The 15,219-nt window shown below is 35.8% G+C and overlaps 1 protein-coding gene across 1 annotated transcript in view; it reads left to right on the top strand.

Moving 5' to 3' along the window:
* UBE3C (ubiquitin protein ligase E3C) overlaps positions 1-15,219 on the top strand; it is a 76,341-nt gene that overhangs the window by 12,483 nt on the left and 48,639 nt on the right. The window contains exons 4-10 of the mRNA XM_065830992.2: positions 679-825; positions 1,886-2,001; positions 3,850-4,007; positions 5,900-6,053; positions 6,824-7,044; positions 7,322-7,476; positions 9,441-9,628. Of these exons, the coding sequence (XP_065687064.1) occupies positions 679-825; positions 1,886-2,001; positions 3,850-4,007; positions 5,900-6,053; positions 6,824-7,044; positions 7,322-7,476; positions 9,441-9,628 (1,139 nt within the window). The remainder of the gene's footprint in view (positions 1-678; positions 826-1,885; positions 2,002-3,849; positions 4,008-5,899; positions 6,054-6,823; positions 7,045-7,321; positions 7,477-9,440; positions 9,629-15,219) is intronic.

The raw sequence follows: 15,219 nt of genomic DNA, 5'->3' as shown, positions 1-15,219 counted from the left end.
GTACTTATTTATGTGTTTAGAAAGATGTAAAACAGGTTTTTTTGAACATGAGACTTTCTGGTAGTAATTCCATTGAAAAATCCTCAGCTTTTTGAGTACTGTGTGTGCCCACAAAGTGCAAGTTCTTTTTCCATCTTGACATTTGCATTCGAACCTCTGTTTTAGTAGACGGATGCTTATTCTGCAAAGTGTGTGTGTGACAGTGTATTTGAGTGGGATTACACAATGTTTTTCTGAGCTGACTAAGCATATGAGAACAGTTGGGCATTAACAGCTTTACACAGCAGTGGAGTGTTATTGGCTTTTTTTTCCCAATATGACTAAGGTGGTAGTTTGAGTCAAAAGGTGTTGTTTCAAGCCTATTGTTAGCTAGATCATTCTGAGAGTTGTATCTGTTTAAATTCAGTAATATTTATTGCATAAACTGGTTGTAAATGTTTGATGTGGTATTTTTTACTTGAAAAGCAACACCTTTGTTGCAGTGTGTACTTTATGAATCACAGAAAGCAGTTATAGCCCTAACTGTGGTACTGTATGTATGTTTTAAACAAATATGTGTTGTATCCACTACTTTGCTGCCAGTTTGGATGGGAAACTGAAATGAGGTTTTTAAAAGTTTGTGTTTCTATTTTAAATCATAATTGTTACTGATATATTGATGCATGTTGTATTTTTAAGTACTCTATCCAAAGAAGTGAATTTGATCGCTGTGCTAATTTGGCCCAATCTGGAGGAAGCTTTTCCACCGCTAATGGAGCTAATTTGACTCTTCTAGTTCGTCAGTTGCTCTTTTTCTATAGACAGAGTGAGGATTCTAAGCGTTTGGTGAGTACTGTTACGTACTTTGATCCATAGTACTTTTATTTCATCACAGAATGTCAGGGATTGGAAGGGACCTCGAAAGATCATCCAGTCCAATCCCCCCACCGGAGCAGGAACACCCAGCTGAGGTTCCACAGGAAGGTGTCCAGGCTGGTTTGAATGTCTGCAGAGAAGGAGACTCCACAACCTCCCTGGGCAGCCTGGGCCAGGCTCTGGCACCCTCACTGAGAAGAAGTTTCTTCTCATATTTAAGTGGAACCTCCTGTGTTCCTGTTTGTATCCATTGCCCCTTGTCCTACCATTGGTTGTCACTGAGAAGAGCCTGGCTCCATCCTCCTGACACTCACCCTTTATATTAAAGTGCTTTTGCAGTATTCTTTCACTTAAAATATTTTAAAGAGATGAAAAAAAAGTCTTTGACCAGTTCAGTAAATTCGTTTAAGAATTCTGACTTTTGCTGGCCTGCACTCACATTTTTTTTTTTTGTTCAGACAGAATAACAAAATTAGATTTTGTATGTGCGTGCACACACAAAATCTGTGAAATGAAGCCTTGAAAAATCCTCTGTGTATTATTCACAGTAATTTCATTTTTAAAATATACTTGATTAGAATTTTTTTTTTTAAACTATTTTCCATTTAGCCTTCTGGTCATTCCTAGGGTGTTTAGTTTGTTGTGTGTGTTGTTTTTGTTTTTCCCACTGATCAATAATACTGGCATATCAATTGCAAAGTCACTTCAACCTTCCCAAATGTATGAGTAAGTATGATTCATAGCAGGTATTAATAATGGATGTTAAAGAATTGTGGCTATTTAAAAACAAAAAAATAATAGATAAATTTGTTAAAAGAGTAAAGTTATTTGTAAGTGTAATTCATTCTTAACTTTTAAAGCTAAATACTAGCAGTTGTGTAGTTTATGTTGGGTAACAATATGATTGTCCTAGTTAGTGTTTTCTAAGTTCTCCAAAGGTATCCAAACCAGGATTGAAGTATTACTGTCCGTGTTGCATTAAGTATTTTGACTTGTTATAAACAGCAAACTTGTGCATATGTTTTCCCAGGTATGGATGTGTCAGAATTTAATTAAACAGAGTTCTCAGTTTGTTAAGCAATTGGATGGTCCAGACAGACTTACTTGCTTATTCCAAATAAAAAGACTGTTGGGGCTGTGTTGCAGGTAAATTCTTTTTTCTATATGCTACTGTCTAAAAAGCATTCAGAAATTATGTTGGGCCCTTTTTTGTTTCTTTTTGTTGCAGCAGGTGAAATATTAAGTGTAAATTAGGAATGTTTTTGGTAAATATATCTGTAGGCTGAGGTATGGGTTACTTGTTCCTATGTGAGAACAATGGAATTGACTTTCAAGTTCAGCACATGCTTAAGGAATGCCCTGCCTAGTGATAAACTTGAGTATGTTCTTAACTGTGTGCATGTAGCGATATCATTAATGATATTTGTGGAAACCATTTTTTTTTTGGAACTGATAGTGATTAGATAGTATTGTCTCAGTTAGGCTAAGGATATGCTTTGGCTACATTTTGTTTTAAGACAGATGTTTAAGATGCCTTTCCGCACACTTTGTTTTGAATTTAAAGCATGTTACGATACTAGATCCGCAGGACATTTGTTACTTGTAGTGGGAGGATTCTGGGAGGATCACAGGAAGGTAAATCTAACAAGGCAACTTGAATAGCTGGCAGCTAAAGCCTACTTTTAGAAAGCACTATATTTGCTCTTATCAATAAGAAGAACTATTTGTACTCTCCAGAGCTTTAAAATACTTTTCTCTTTTAATATTGAGGCTTTTTTAGAAAATTGTTTCATTCAAGGCACTGAACCTTGTGTTCTTATAATTATGTGTACTGTGTGTATAACAAACAATGACACCAGATACTAAAAAAGACCTGGGTGGTGGGCTTCGAAGTCCACATCCAGTGAAACACAGCTGTGGTGTCACCGAATTGAATTGTACACTTTCACTCCAGTTGAAATTGTGGTTTTGTAAATGTAGCTCTGCTCGTATTCCCACTCTCCCTTCCTGGTGGGGCGATGTGGGAAAACAGGAGTGGAAGAGCTGTCCGTGCCTGTGCGTATAGGGAGAAGCCAGCATGATGATGGGTGTCTATATTTGCTGTCTGAGCTGCTTTAATTTTCTGCAAAAGCCCAGAAAGCAAGCAGTGGGAGCTGAAAGTGTTTCCCTGAGATGAGTTCAGATTAATGAAAAGCTATAACTTTTGATGCTATGGAAAAACAGGTGACTGTGTAAAATCATAGCAAAACATGGTAGTTTGGTTCCAGCTACGTTGGCAAAAAAGGTCTTGAGTATCTTTTTTCTGTTTAGTGAAATGTCTTAGATATGGTGTCAAAATAATTTCTGCTGATAGATCTCGTCTTTCTGAATGGCTGGGAAAGAGAACACAATGTTAGGGCAACTATGCTTATATACATTGCATACTAACAAACCCTTTTAATTCTAAACAGTCTCTTAATCTTCACCATTTCTGTGATTACTGATGGTTGTTTCACAAGCAAATTGCTAAAAGGATGGGGATGTTTGTGCTTTGATATTTCAGTCAGTAATCAAGGACATACTGTTTTGGTTACACATATGATGCTCCCCAGCATTTTTTCCCAGGCAGTATTGCTCTGGGGCATTCAATACTTCATTTTTAATATGGGCAGTAATAGATGTTGGAAAAACATGTAGTATTCCTTTTTTAATCTCTTCCAGTTCATGCAATAGATCTCCAAACTGTCAATTTGTTGAACGCAAGAATTTAGTAGGACTTAAAGAGCAAGTGCCATATTCATAGACATCCTAAAATCAAGAATTCTTATTATAAAGGTGCCAACAAAGAGATGTAGCTAAACGACTGGAAACACTTGAAACCAATTATAAATAAGTTATTTTAAGATGAATGGGAAAAGGTTTTTTGTAGTTTTATTTTTAAATCAGTGTGCATGTGGCTGTGGTGAAGTAAAAGAAATATCTTGTTAAATAATTTTGATTTCGTTTCATTTACAGGCTATTGCAAAATTGCAATGATGACAGTCTGAATGTTGCACTTCCTATGAGAATGCTTGAGGTATTTTCATCTGAGAATATATATTTGCCTGTTTTACAAGATGTCAGCTATGTGACATCATTAATTGAACAAATTTTGCACTACATGGTTCAAAAAGGTGAGTAGCTAGGAACTAGGAGTTCTGGGAAATACTTAAACGTTAAACAGAATGTATAATAGCTGAAACCATGTTGTTTAATCATGTTTTGTCTTTACCACTGACATGATAAATTAGGTGCTGCGTACACTAATTTGTACATTAGGTGGTTATTTTGCTTGTAATGAGATCACTGCTTGAGGCTATTTGATTTCTTTGGAAATTCTGTTTACAAATTGAATATTCTACCAAGTTACTTATCCAGATTTTCACCACAAATTTGGAGAGAAGGTTTATTTCAGTAGCTGTTTACACACACACACTCAAGATGCCAAGTCGGATTTTTAGTTGTGTAAAAGTTGGGCTTTGTTTTGCAGTACTGTTCGCTGTAACTGCTGACAGCCATTATTATCGTAAATTGACATTACCTTTTCATCCCGCGAACACTAGAGACACCTTAGCAAAGAGATGGTGACCTAGCTTTTATTTCCCTTGTACCATCATCAGCAAAACTGTTTGCTAAACTGCAATCAGTTACACCTGTGCAAACATACTGAAAGTTAATGAATTGCGTAGTTATCACCAAAATTATGTTTTGTCGCAAATAAACTTTATTACTCTGGGAATGTGTGAAAAAATTAATTTGGTCTTCTGATACCATAGCTTGGTTTTGCAAGACTTATGGGAAGAAAAGACAAAAACATTATGAAATAAATATCTCTGATCTGGTTTCATGGGAATAAAATGTAAGAAGAGAACCTTCAAGTTTGTTAGTTAATTGTTGGAATAATTCTGTGTTTCTAAGTTCTAATGTACGTTCAGTGGACTAGGTTATCTTATCCTGTTACTAAGGATTTATTTTCAGCTGCTACATGTTCAAGTCACTGCGTGGGGAAAAAAAACAACAACCCTGTTATTGTAGCACATTTATTTTACTTGCCAGGCAGAACTAAACATACAGAAGTATTTGGTTTTTGTCTCATTGCTTACTATGTAACAAGTGTATCTTCCAAAATACTTTAATACATGGTTAAGTTATAAATACTGTAATCAGCTGTTATTAATGTATGTTTTTGTATGTAATTTGTTTCCATGTCCATCTTGTCAGCATTGCTCAGTTATTACTCTGTGGTGGCTTCTACTTGTTGCATTGTATGTTGAGTTACGTAGCCTCCGGCAAAGGGTCTTAGACTGGACCTCTCAGTGGTACGACACATTTACAGTGGTTCCTGTAGTAGGGGAACTTGTGTCTTAAATGTAGGTATTCATTGAGCAAGAGGAAGTTGGTTTAAGAAGAATGAAATCATGATTCCGTTTGTACTTTAGTGAGACAAAAAATCTGTTGCCCTCCACACGTCTTTATGGCTTGGGTGGTAATGCTTTTTATTGGTCTCTGAGAGATCCCTGTTTTGGAAACAGTAGTTGTAGTGTTCAGGCTGTTACGGCAAGGTGTTTATAGAATGGAAACATTCTGCCAGTGGGACTCTTCCTTATATGATGCAGTCATGTTTTGGAGTAGGTGGGAAAAATTCATCATTGAGGTTAAAAGGACGACTGTCAAAAGCACAATTAGAGTCACTCAGAGGAGAGAAGAGTATCTTTTTCATAGGCGATTGTTTCCAAAAAATCAAATTATTCAGTTCATCAGCAGGAGTGGTTGGTCTTCGAAAATCAGACTGACTCTGAATGTAATTATCTATCTGTGATTTTATAAAGTGATGTTTCCAAGAGGTTGCTGGTATATCATGTTAGTTATGTGAATGAGACTGGGACTATTGTAAAATGTCATCCTAAGTAAAGCTTCATACGGTGAATTGTAACATTTTTAATTTGAAAAAAGCTTTAAGTGAACAAGTTTTATGAGGAAAAGAAGAATAATGCTGTATTTAAAAAGTGATGTTTCTTATTTGCAGGCTACTACAAGTCGCTTTATTTGTTAATTAACAATAAGCTTCCCTCGAGTATTGAGTATTCTGATGTTTCTCGAGTCCCTATTGCAAAAATACTTCTGGAGAATGTTCTGAAGCCATTGCACTTTACATATAGCTCCTGTCCAGAAGGTGCAAGGTAAATAAACGTTATGTTTGATATTTGTATATTCATTTGTTATTGTCAGAGGTGTGTAGTTTGTTGTTGTTGAGTGTCTCACTATTCTTCAAGTGCAGTTTATTTGTAGTAGTAATGGTTTTTTTTTGGTAATGCTGTACATCAATGAAACAATGTAGTTTCAGGTGTGTTTAAGAAAAAGGCAATAAAATACTGAAGACCACAGTAAACAGCACAGAGAATAGCAGGCATCACAATAAGAGGGAACATAGGTATGGAAAAACTTGGATGAAACCAGAGATGCAGTGAGGGCAGGTGAAAATAATTTTAGAGTTAAGAACTTTGTGGCAGAGGAGCTGAGGTTTAACAGGAGAAATAACTAAGCTTATAAGAAGAAAGAATTAGATGTGTAGAAAGGGCAAAAATGAAACTGTATCATTTATGATTGTGGTAAAGTAGTATTTAGGGGGGAAAAAGACTAGTTGTGCTTTTAAAAACTTATTTCAAGATTCTAACTTACGAATTTAACTTCAGAATATTTTTCTGTGAGGTCATGAAAATTTTAAAGGATAAAGTTACATGTAAGATCATCAGCAAAAGGATGTGGTATAAGAACTTCATTTTTGAGAAATCTGAGAAATTTGGTTTGTTAGGACAGGATTAATGGAGTGCATCCGTACAGTCTTCTTGGTGGACATGTTCAAACTTGCAAATTGATCTGTTATTTCATGGATGTAACTGTAGGAAATTTTGCTTATATCTTCTATAAAGACAATTGTTTTTCATTTCAGGCAGCGGATTTTTGCAGCCTTCACAGAGGAGTTTCTGGCAGCACCTTTTACAGATCAGATATTCCATTTCATCATTCCGGCGCTTGCTGATGTGCAGACCGTTTTCCCTTATGAACTCTTTCTGAATGCACTATTATTAGCAGAAAGTGGATGTTCAAGAAAAAGTGATCGAGCCCCATGGCTTTTCTACTTTGTGTTAACAGTTGGAGAAACATACTTGGGTGAGAAAGCTGGGTGGCTGATTCATCTTTTCATGTTTGAGTTAATATGTTGTATAATTCCACAGTACAGTTCATTGCCAAACAACAAGGACAGTTTGTGAATAAAAGTATTGGAGACATCTGTTTCATTAGCTATTCTTACCCTTTTCAGTGAGAAATATGCTTCATTTGGGAAGATTTGGCATAATGTGTTTTGGTCAGGTATTTCTGGTAAAATATGTTTTATGGTAAAGTGTGATCTGACTAATGATCTTTTATTTCAATGTATATGCTATAGGGTCCCTTTCAGAGGAAGGACTGCTTGTGTATTTGAGGGTACTCCAGACTTTTCTCTCTCAGCTGCCTGTATCTGCTGCTGGTACAGACTGTCAAGATGCAAACAGTGATTCTGAAGACGAGGATGAGGAGATCAGTAAAATGACAACTACACCAGTAAGCAGTACAGAATTACTTTGAATTTGTGTTACAGCAGCAGCAAATATAGGAAAAACCGTGACCGCTCTAAGTCCAGTGTTTTTCTAGCTTCCTGTGGAAAGGAGCGTGTTTACTACTCAAAAATAGATGGCTGCTCACTGAAAGCAAATGGAACTGGTTACTTGTGTTAAAACCAAACCCCTTACTATAATAAGAAATCTTAAAATATAGGTAGTGTGTCTGCTGAAAGAACGAACTTTTATTTAACAAAAAAATTGAACTTCTCTAAATATATATTTTACAGAGAGTCTGTTACTCTCAGATGCCATGAGACATGCCAATCTGATCTTCAGCACAGTGGTTTTTGGTTTTTTTGGTCATGGAAATATTTAAAGTCTTTACCCTGTAGAATTAGCTCGGTATTTAAATATATCCAGTATCTTCAAAGCCCTCAAAGGAGGAACATCTGCTTTCCGTAATGAAGTATAGGGGCTGCATTATAAATAGAAGTTTTCACTGCGGTTTTAACTTCCACCAGTAAAATGAACCTGTGCCAACTTTAACTTCCTAATCCTCAGATCAAGGCTTTGAACGACCAAAGTTGGAGAGCTGTAAATTCAGAAGTTTATTACTGGCCTTTATATAATCTATCAAAGGACACCACAATTCAAAGGACTTGTGCAGTCTTTCCCTGTGGATTCTGTGAAATTTCAACATATTTAGAGTTCATTTTTTTTTTTTTAAAAAAAAAGAAAGTCTCATAGATTATTTTGCTTCTTCACACTGAGCTGGGAATTCTGGATTTCTGAGGCTTCCTGGCATTCTCTTGCTTAAGTTCTGAAAGGAAAGGCATATAAGCTCTTCTAAGGGATACTCTTCTATAATGCCTGCTTACATTTCGTGTAAGGTGATGTACATTTCTGAAAGGTGCAGCATTTTTAAGACCTCAGTATTGAGAGGAACCTCTTACAGGGAGCCGTACTGCTGTGGAATACGTGCACCATTTTACTTGTGCATTTGTAGATGTGTTACTGTTACCCCAAAATCTTTACCAAGATAGTGTGAATAAAATACTTAATTGACCAGACATGCGTGCAATGTATGTGATGTAAATATTGCCAGGTTCTACTTGCGGCTTAAGGATATTGGTAATATTTAAGAGGTGATTAGTTAAAAACAAAGCATACATTTCTGTTCATGGGTAACTTATAGTAATTTGTAAATTAGAGAAAAACCCCTGTGAGGAGGCTTTAATACACAGTATTTATTGCTATATGGTTTTTGTGTGTTTCTCCTGTGAGCTTTTTATGTCTTCCATATTTTCATTCATGCCTGTCTTATAAAAATAAAAAAGCGGGGGGGAGGAGGTGGATGGAGAAAATGCCTCTTCGTTAAAAATTCAGAGTTGGATAACTTGTATCCTTCAGTGAGCCAGAGGAAATAATGAAAAGGTTGACCTCCGCTCAGTTCTATGCCAGGAGAAAGAATTCCTCTTCCTACATTGCTGGTACTACCCAGATGTATAGTAGCCACCTTCAAGTTTTTTGTGGTTTGTTAAGCCATGGATTATGAATGTGAAAATATTGTTTATAAAATAACTTACAGTAGTCATCCATTTCTGGATCTCATGTTCAATGCTGACTGGTGTCAGTGGGGAAAACATGACTGTTCACATCATGCTAGTAAATGATTTTACCGCATTGTATCCAAGTGTTGGAGAATGTGCTCACATTAAAGGGAGTCTTTCCCACTGGCCTAAGGGAAAAGATTGATACCACAACCCAACATTTAAATCCCCAACCTAGGGATTTAAGCTGGTTCTTGGGTCTGATACTTTCAAGAGAGCTACTGGGATATGTGCTTGCGTTTTAATTATTGTACAATAGAACTATGTTCTAGTAAAACTCTGAAGTGTTATTTTTTTTTAAAAAAGGGTATTTGGTCATTAAAAAGACAATGCAAATTTTTCTTTATGTTTGTAGGGTGATGGGAGAATATCAGTTCAGTATATAACTGAGGAATGTCTAAAGAAATTGGATACAAAGCAGCAGACAAACACCCTACTGAATATGGTTTGGAGAGATTCAGCTAGTGAAGAGGTCTTTACCCTGATGGCATCCATCTGCCACACGCTAATGGTACAACACCGAATGATGGTGCCAAAAGTCAGGCAAGTATAAATAAATGTGACGTTGAACTGTACAACATCTAAACTTGGTTCTATTAGATAGACTTGTTTTAAATACCCTGCAGGGTTTTTTAATGTTTTTTCTTTTATGAACAGCTGAAATAAATAAGAATTTCAGAATGTAAATAATAATTCCAGACAAACCAAAGAGTACATTCTTTCTGTTAGTTATTTTTGTTCTTGTTCATTGTGTTCTCTGTGGAGAAATCACTAAATCCAAAAAGTGTAAGCTCTTGGTTTGTTTAGCAAGTTGCAAAGAAGTTAGTATTCTACACCACATTGCGGACTCTGGAGCAGGTAGTGTTTGTGATCAGAAAATCACACAAATAGGGATTGTAAAGATTCTTGAAAGGAGGTTATCTGTCCCCTTGGTCAGAGGGAGTATTGTCCTTCTAGCAGAAGCTTGTCTAGCTTATTTTTAAGACTTCCAGTGATATGGATTCCACAGTCTCTCTAGGTAGCTGCTCACTGAAACTAACTTGTTCTCTACCCCCTTCAATATATGCCCAAAATCTCTCTTGCTACAAATTAAAACAATTCCCAGCTATTGAAAATCGTTGTTGTTATTTGGGAAGCATTTTGGCACCTGAGATCAAGATAAAAGACGTGTTCATTTACACAGCATTCTTTTACGAAGACTTCAAACCACAAATGTCAGTAACAATGGAAGAAGATTTTTGACCTTTTTATTAACAAGCTAAAACCCATAAGTATTCACACTGTTCTGGTGCAAGTAGCTTAGAGTAAGTATGTAGTTGCTGTAGTAAAGTAAGTATTTAGGGAATGTTGTAAACGTAATCAATTCAAACTGCATTGTAAACAGTGATACAGAAAACTAATTAGGTGCTATCTTAGCCCAGTGGTGTTTATAGCTGCTAGAGGAAGTAAGATGTCAGTGAAACTGTGATTGCTCGATTAGGGTAATTAGTTCTTTGTAGACTAATTGCATTAGAGCAGGATGTGAGAGCTGAAGATCATAGCAGCAGTTGAATTAGTAGGCCCACTTTATTGTTGTGAGTAGTACATTGCCTTGGATAGTAATTACTGAGTTTAAATGCATCACTGCATCACTTGAGGTTTGCTGGTGAACGGTGTGGAAAAGGGTGTTTAATGAATAAAGAAGTCACACAGAACTTTAATTGTGTGAATATGGCATCTGTTTCCTCTGAGGAGCCCTATTGGGTCTTTACAGTTATTGGTGATTAACAAACCAGTTACATATTGCATAAATTCAGGAGTTATGAAAGCTCTACTCAACATCTTGTAACAGAAAGCATCTTACAAATTGTAACTTTTGGATAGCTCCAAAATAGTCGAATATACCAATTTTAGAAATAACTAGTAGAGATACTAAGATTTGTGTCAGTAATACGATTGGAATTACTTTCATGGTCAAAATGAAGTTAATTCTTACAGGTATTTAGTAAATTAAAGTTGACTTTTAGTTATTAGTTCAGACTTCCAAGGTAATGGTGTTAGGTTTGCCAGCCATTGTCATGTCAGGAGGTGTCGATCTTTGGTTGTGTTCTTGGTGCATTTTAGACCTGGCCCAAGTTACCAAGTAGCTATTCTAAACGTTAATTTTGAGTGTTTTTCAAGGGACATTTGTATGTTTTAATGGTAGGAAACATTGTGCAGCATCTAAAGATAAAAGATCTTTTGTCATTAATTTCCACTTTTAAAAAAAAATTTCCTGATGATCTTTTTATTGCCCAAATGATTTTGTCAAATTTAACAATAGTCTTTTGAAATATGCTTCACTTGTTTGAAACTAACTTTTAAATGTCTTAGTATTTAAAGTGTATCTATTTAATTAAACCAAGCAGAAATAGTTAGAAATACTTTATTGAAAATTATTTTTAATATATTCTAAGAGCTCAAAAATGCTCGTTTTGTGTTTGGAACCATTGTGAGTCAAATGGTTTAAAAGACAGAAAAGCTTGTTACAAAGACTATTCTTATTTAGCTGCATTTAAAAATGTAATAGAAAGTAGTGATAATTAAAACCATAAAGGCTGCAAATCTGCAAAATGGCCTGCTAAATAGAGTGATTAAAAACTGAGAATAACTTTTCAATAACTGTAAAGAAAATTAGGCCGAAGTTAACACTGGCTTTGGAAGGGAGGAAGCAAGAAATATCTGTGTATTGTTTTAATGTTTCTAAGGCTTTTTTTCCTTCTTGAAAAAAGAGAAGAAACTCGTAGTATAGACTTCTGTCACTCCATTAAAGCTGAAGGCTTTTTCTTCTTCTGGCTTCTCAGTACATCTTTGATTTGACTGATAATCATTCTGGATGGTTCATGTTGTTGCATTAGCTCAGCAGCTTGTTTGGTTTTGCAACAAAGACAAGAGAGGACAGAATGAGGCACCCAAAAGGCAGGTGCAGTGTCGAGCAGAAGGAACAAGCCTCTCAAGTTGCTTTCTGGTTATCTGCAGAGAGTGGTGGGATCCAAAGGTGGATCCCTGGAAAAGCACATTGCTTTGAGGTGGTCATTAGGAATTTTGTTAAGTTCAGAATGAGTTCTGGAAAGACACCATCAAGCCCAGTTACAGGCCACAAGACTGGAAAAATCTAGTTGTAGCTGGTGTTTAGTGAGCCAGATGAGAGGTATAGAATAAAATCCTGATTGGAATGAAGTTACTGGGGATTGTAACCGTTTTCAGAGGGGCAGGGTTTACGTATTTTCAATGTAAAGCTGATAGACATTATTGAATACAGATATTAAAAAGAAAAAGAGAGAAAACATGGATCTTGGAGTGTAGTTATCCTTATAAAGAGACTTGCAAGACTTTTGTGCATCAAAACTATGCTTTAAGTAACTAGTAAATTCTTTTTCTGCAAAATATTTTGGGGTGTAATTTAGCACCAATAACTTCAGGTCATCATTACGACTTAATATTAAATGGTGGTGGAAACCATGCTTACTTCAGTCACTGTTGTTCCAGTGATCAGTGCCCTGGTGTGATTGCTAATCTTGTTTCAGCAGTTTCATAGTGATTGTACATTGCTGCTATTTAATTAACATAATATTGCTAATCTTAACCTGTGGCTGAAGATGGTTTGGAAAACTGACATTCTGGTGTAATATGAGCAGCCTGTCATCAGACGCGTGCTGAAGAGACTTAGGCTTTACGTGAGGCTACTTTAGTAGTACTTTAGGGAATGTTCTTACACTGCTCTCTTTTTAAGACTAGAAAAATTGTATATGATTTTTTTTTTTAAGCTTTGCATTCTTGGTCCAATACAAATAGAAGCAGAAGAATAAAGCAGCCGAAAGAGCGGTATAGTTCATTTAAGGATGGCTTTGCGTGTTGGCTCGTACCTGTGCCACCTTGCAGTTCTCGAGTGTCAAAATCCGCTGCCCCGTCAGCCGTGACCTTTCACAGACTGTATGAGCTCCTCTCATTCTAGTGTATTCTCTTCATTAACTTAAATGGTCTCAGTGGGAAACTGGGCCCGATTTATGACCTAGACTGAAAATCTTGCCTTTAACTAATTAACTTGTAGTGGTGCCTCAGCTAAATTAAGCTTAATGGGTCATTTAATCTGTCCCATTGCGCAGGAGGAATTTGACGCTTTTTTTTAAACCAGAGGTGCCCAAAATACCATTCTGGCAAGTACACATAAATCATGTGGCCTTTGTGGACAATTAGATACCTAGGGAGAGAAACAGGGTTCTAAATAAATGATCGTTATGTACTTACTTTTGGGAGCAGATAATTTAATTTGGTATGATTAAAATAGATACTTAGCAAATCACTGGAATGGATTTAACTCTGTCGTAGCCTGTGCTTGATACAATGTGCATTTTTCCGCTTGAAAGGAGCTTGTCCTTTCTGGTAGTTGACAAGTGGTTCTTCTTTCAAACTACAGTGTTAAATCTGAATACTGAACTTTACAGGAAATCTATTAATGAATCCATTATATAAAACCATGTGTAATGATCTCATAATTAAGTAGTTGGCGGAATGCAGTGAGATTGTCAAGAATACGCAGAACCACCAGACAGGAAGGGTAAAAACTCAGGTATAAAATTTAGCTACTTTGTTTCTAGAATAGTACAAATACTGAAAATTAACCCCCTGCGTTAGTTTATAAAAATCTACATGAAGAGAAATAATAGATGATATTTTTGATTTCTAGTGTTTGTATGTGGCGATTTCTTTCTTTTTTTCTTTAAAGGAAAAAGTGATCAAGACTTGTGTGGACACTCAGGCTTTACATTAACTGATCACTGAACTTTGTGGACTGATAATGCTTTGTCTTCAGGGGATATAAGGTATCCCTGAAATGTTCTGCAGTTTATCAGGAATCATTATCTTGAGCTGTGTCATTTTAATGTAGTTCTATCTGGAAATGCTGGTTTTTAGCAGATGTGCGTGTTTTCTCTGCCAAAGAAAAAGGCCAAATGAAGCAGATTTTGACCTATTTTGATTCTCAAAGTTATAATTTTTTACCTTTTAGGGGTTTTTTAGGTTTGGCGTTTTATTTTTTCAGTGTGAAACTGAACATTTTTAAGCTTTTTAGTACAGCCAATTTCTTGAACTTTTGCAGAGCTGTGACTTTCCAACACCATCCCATTGTAGGGTTTTTCTGTTACAATTGTTACCTTCTAGTTTGAAAGACAATTTCTATACTTGCAGTGGGAAGGTAGTAGGTTGTTTCTGCTGTGATTCCTTTTGCAATGGATTATATTCCAGGTGAATCTAGTGATGTAACATTTTTGTAACGCAAGGCCTAATTCACCCTTCTGTGTTTAGTTTGCAGTTGGGTGTTTATTTTCTGGTAACAGTGTGGAAACTTTAGAGTTGATGAGTTAATCTGCTTCATATTTCATAGGTATTTCATATTGATAAAATAGGTTGCGTGGTAACATCTTCTACCAAATTTGCGTTTTTGTATTTAACCAGATTTTCAGGGAAGGGCAATGTGAAAGTTGAATACATTCAGCATTTCTGGAATCGGGCTATGAAATATAGCAGTTGCTACAATTGACTGTCTGAATCGCGGATATGGAATAAAAATGGCTAAAACTTAGACAAAGGTTATTATTATAAGCTCTTAAAGTTTGTCCTCTTTTCCCCTTCATTATTGCTGAATATTACTAGAATGAAAAAATGAATTACGCTATGATAGGTTCAGTGTCCATAATGTTTGTTCATTTCTGCTAAAACTATTAGATAATTTCCAGGGATGATTGTAAAATTAACAAGTTTTGACTTGGAAGCCCTATGAGACCTAAGGGCACTGTGCCAAATTACTTTTCATTTCAAATATGAGACTGAAAACTGAAGGTCAATGAGGAAATTTCTCATTTCAGAAACCAAGATATCTGAGCTATCATTCAGATATCTAAACATTCAAATACAAATCCTTATGTTAACTTAGCTAGATACAATAAGCCCTTCCTTACACGATAAGACATAATTTTCACAAAATGTCAAAATAATGTGACTTTAGAAGGAAATAAAATTCCCATGTATCAAACTCAGTGGTTTTTTTCAAAATTTCCACATATTTAAAGTAGAACTTAATTTTACAATGTAATATGTTTTAAACCAGCATTAGCTGC

This window comes from Patagioenas fasciata, chromosome 2 (genome assembly GCF_037038585.1).
Source record: "Patagioenas fasciata isolate bPatFas1 chromosome 2, bPatFas1.hap1, whole genome shotgun sequence".
In the NCBI taxonomy this organism is placed as follows: Eukaryota; Metazoa; Chordata; class Aves; order Columbiformes; family Columbidae; genus Patagioenas; species Patagioenas fasciata.
The sequence above is the reverse complement of the archived record's forward strand: the minus strand, read 5'-3'. Positions and strand labels throughout refer to the sequence as shown.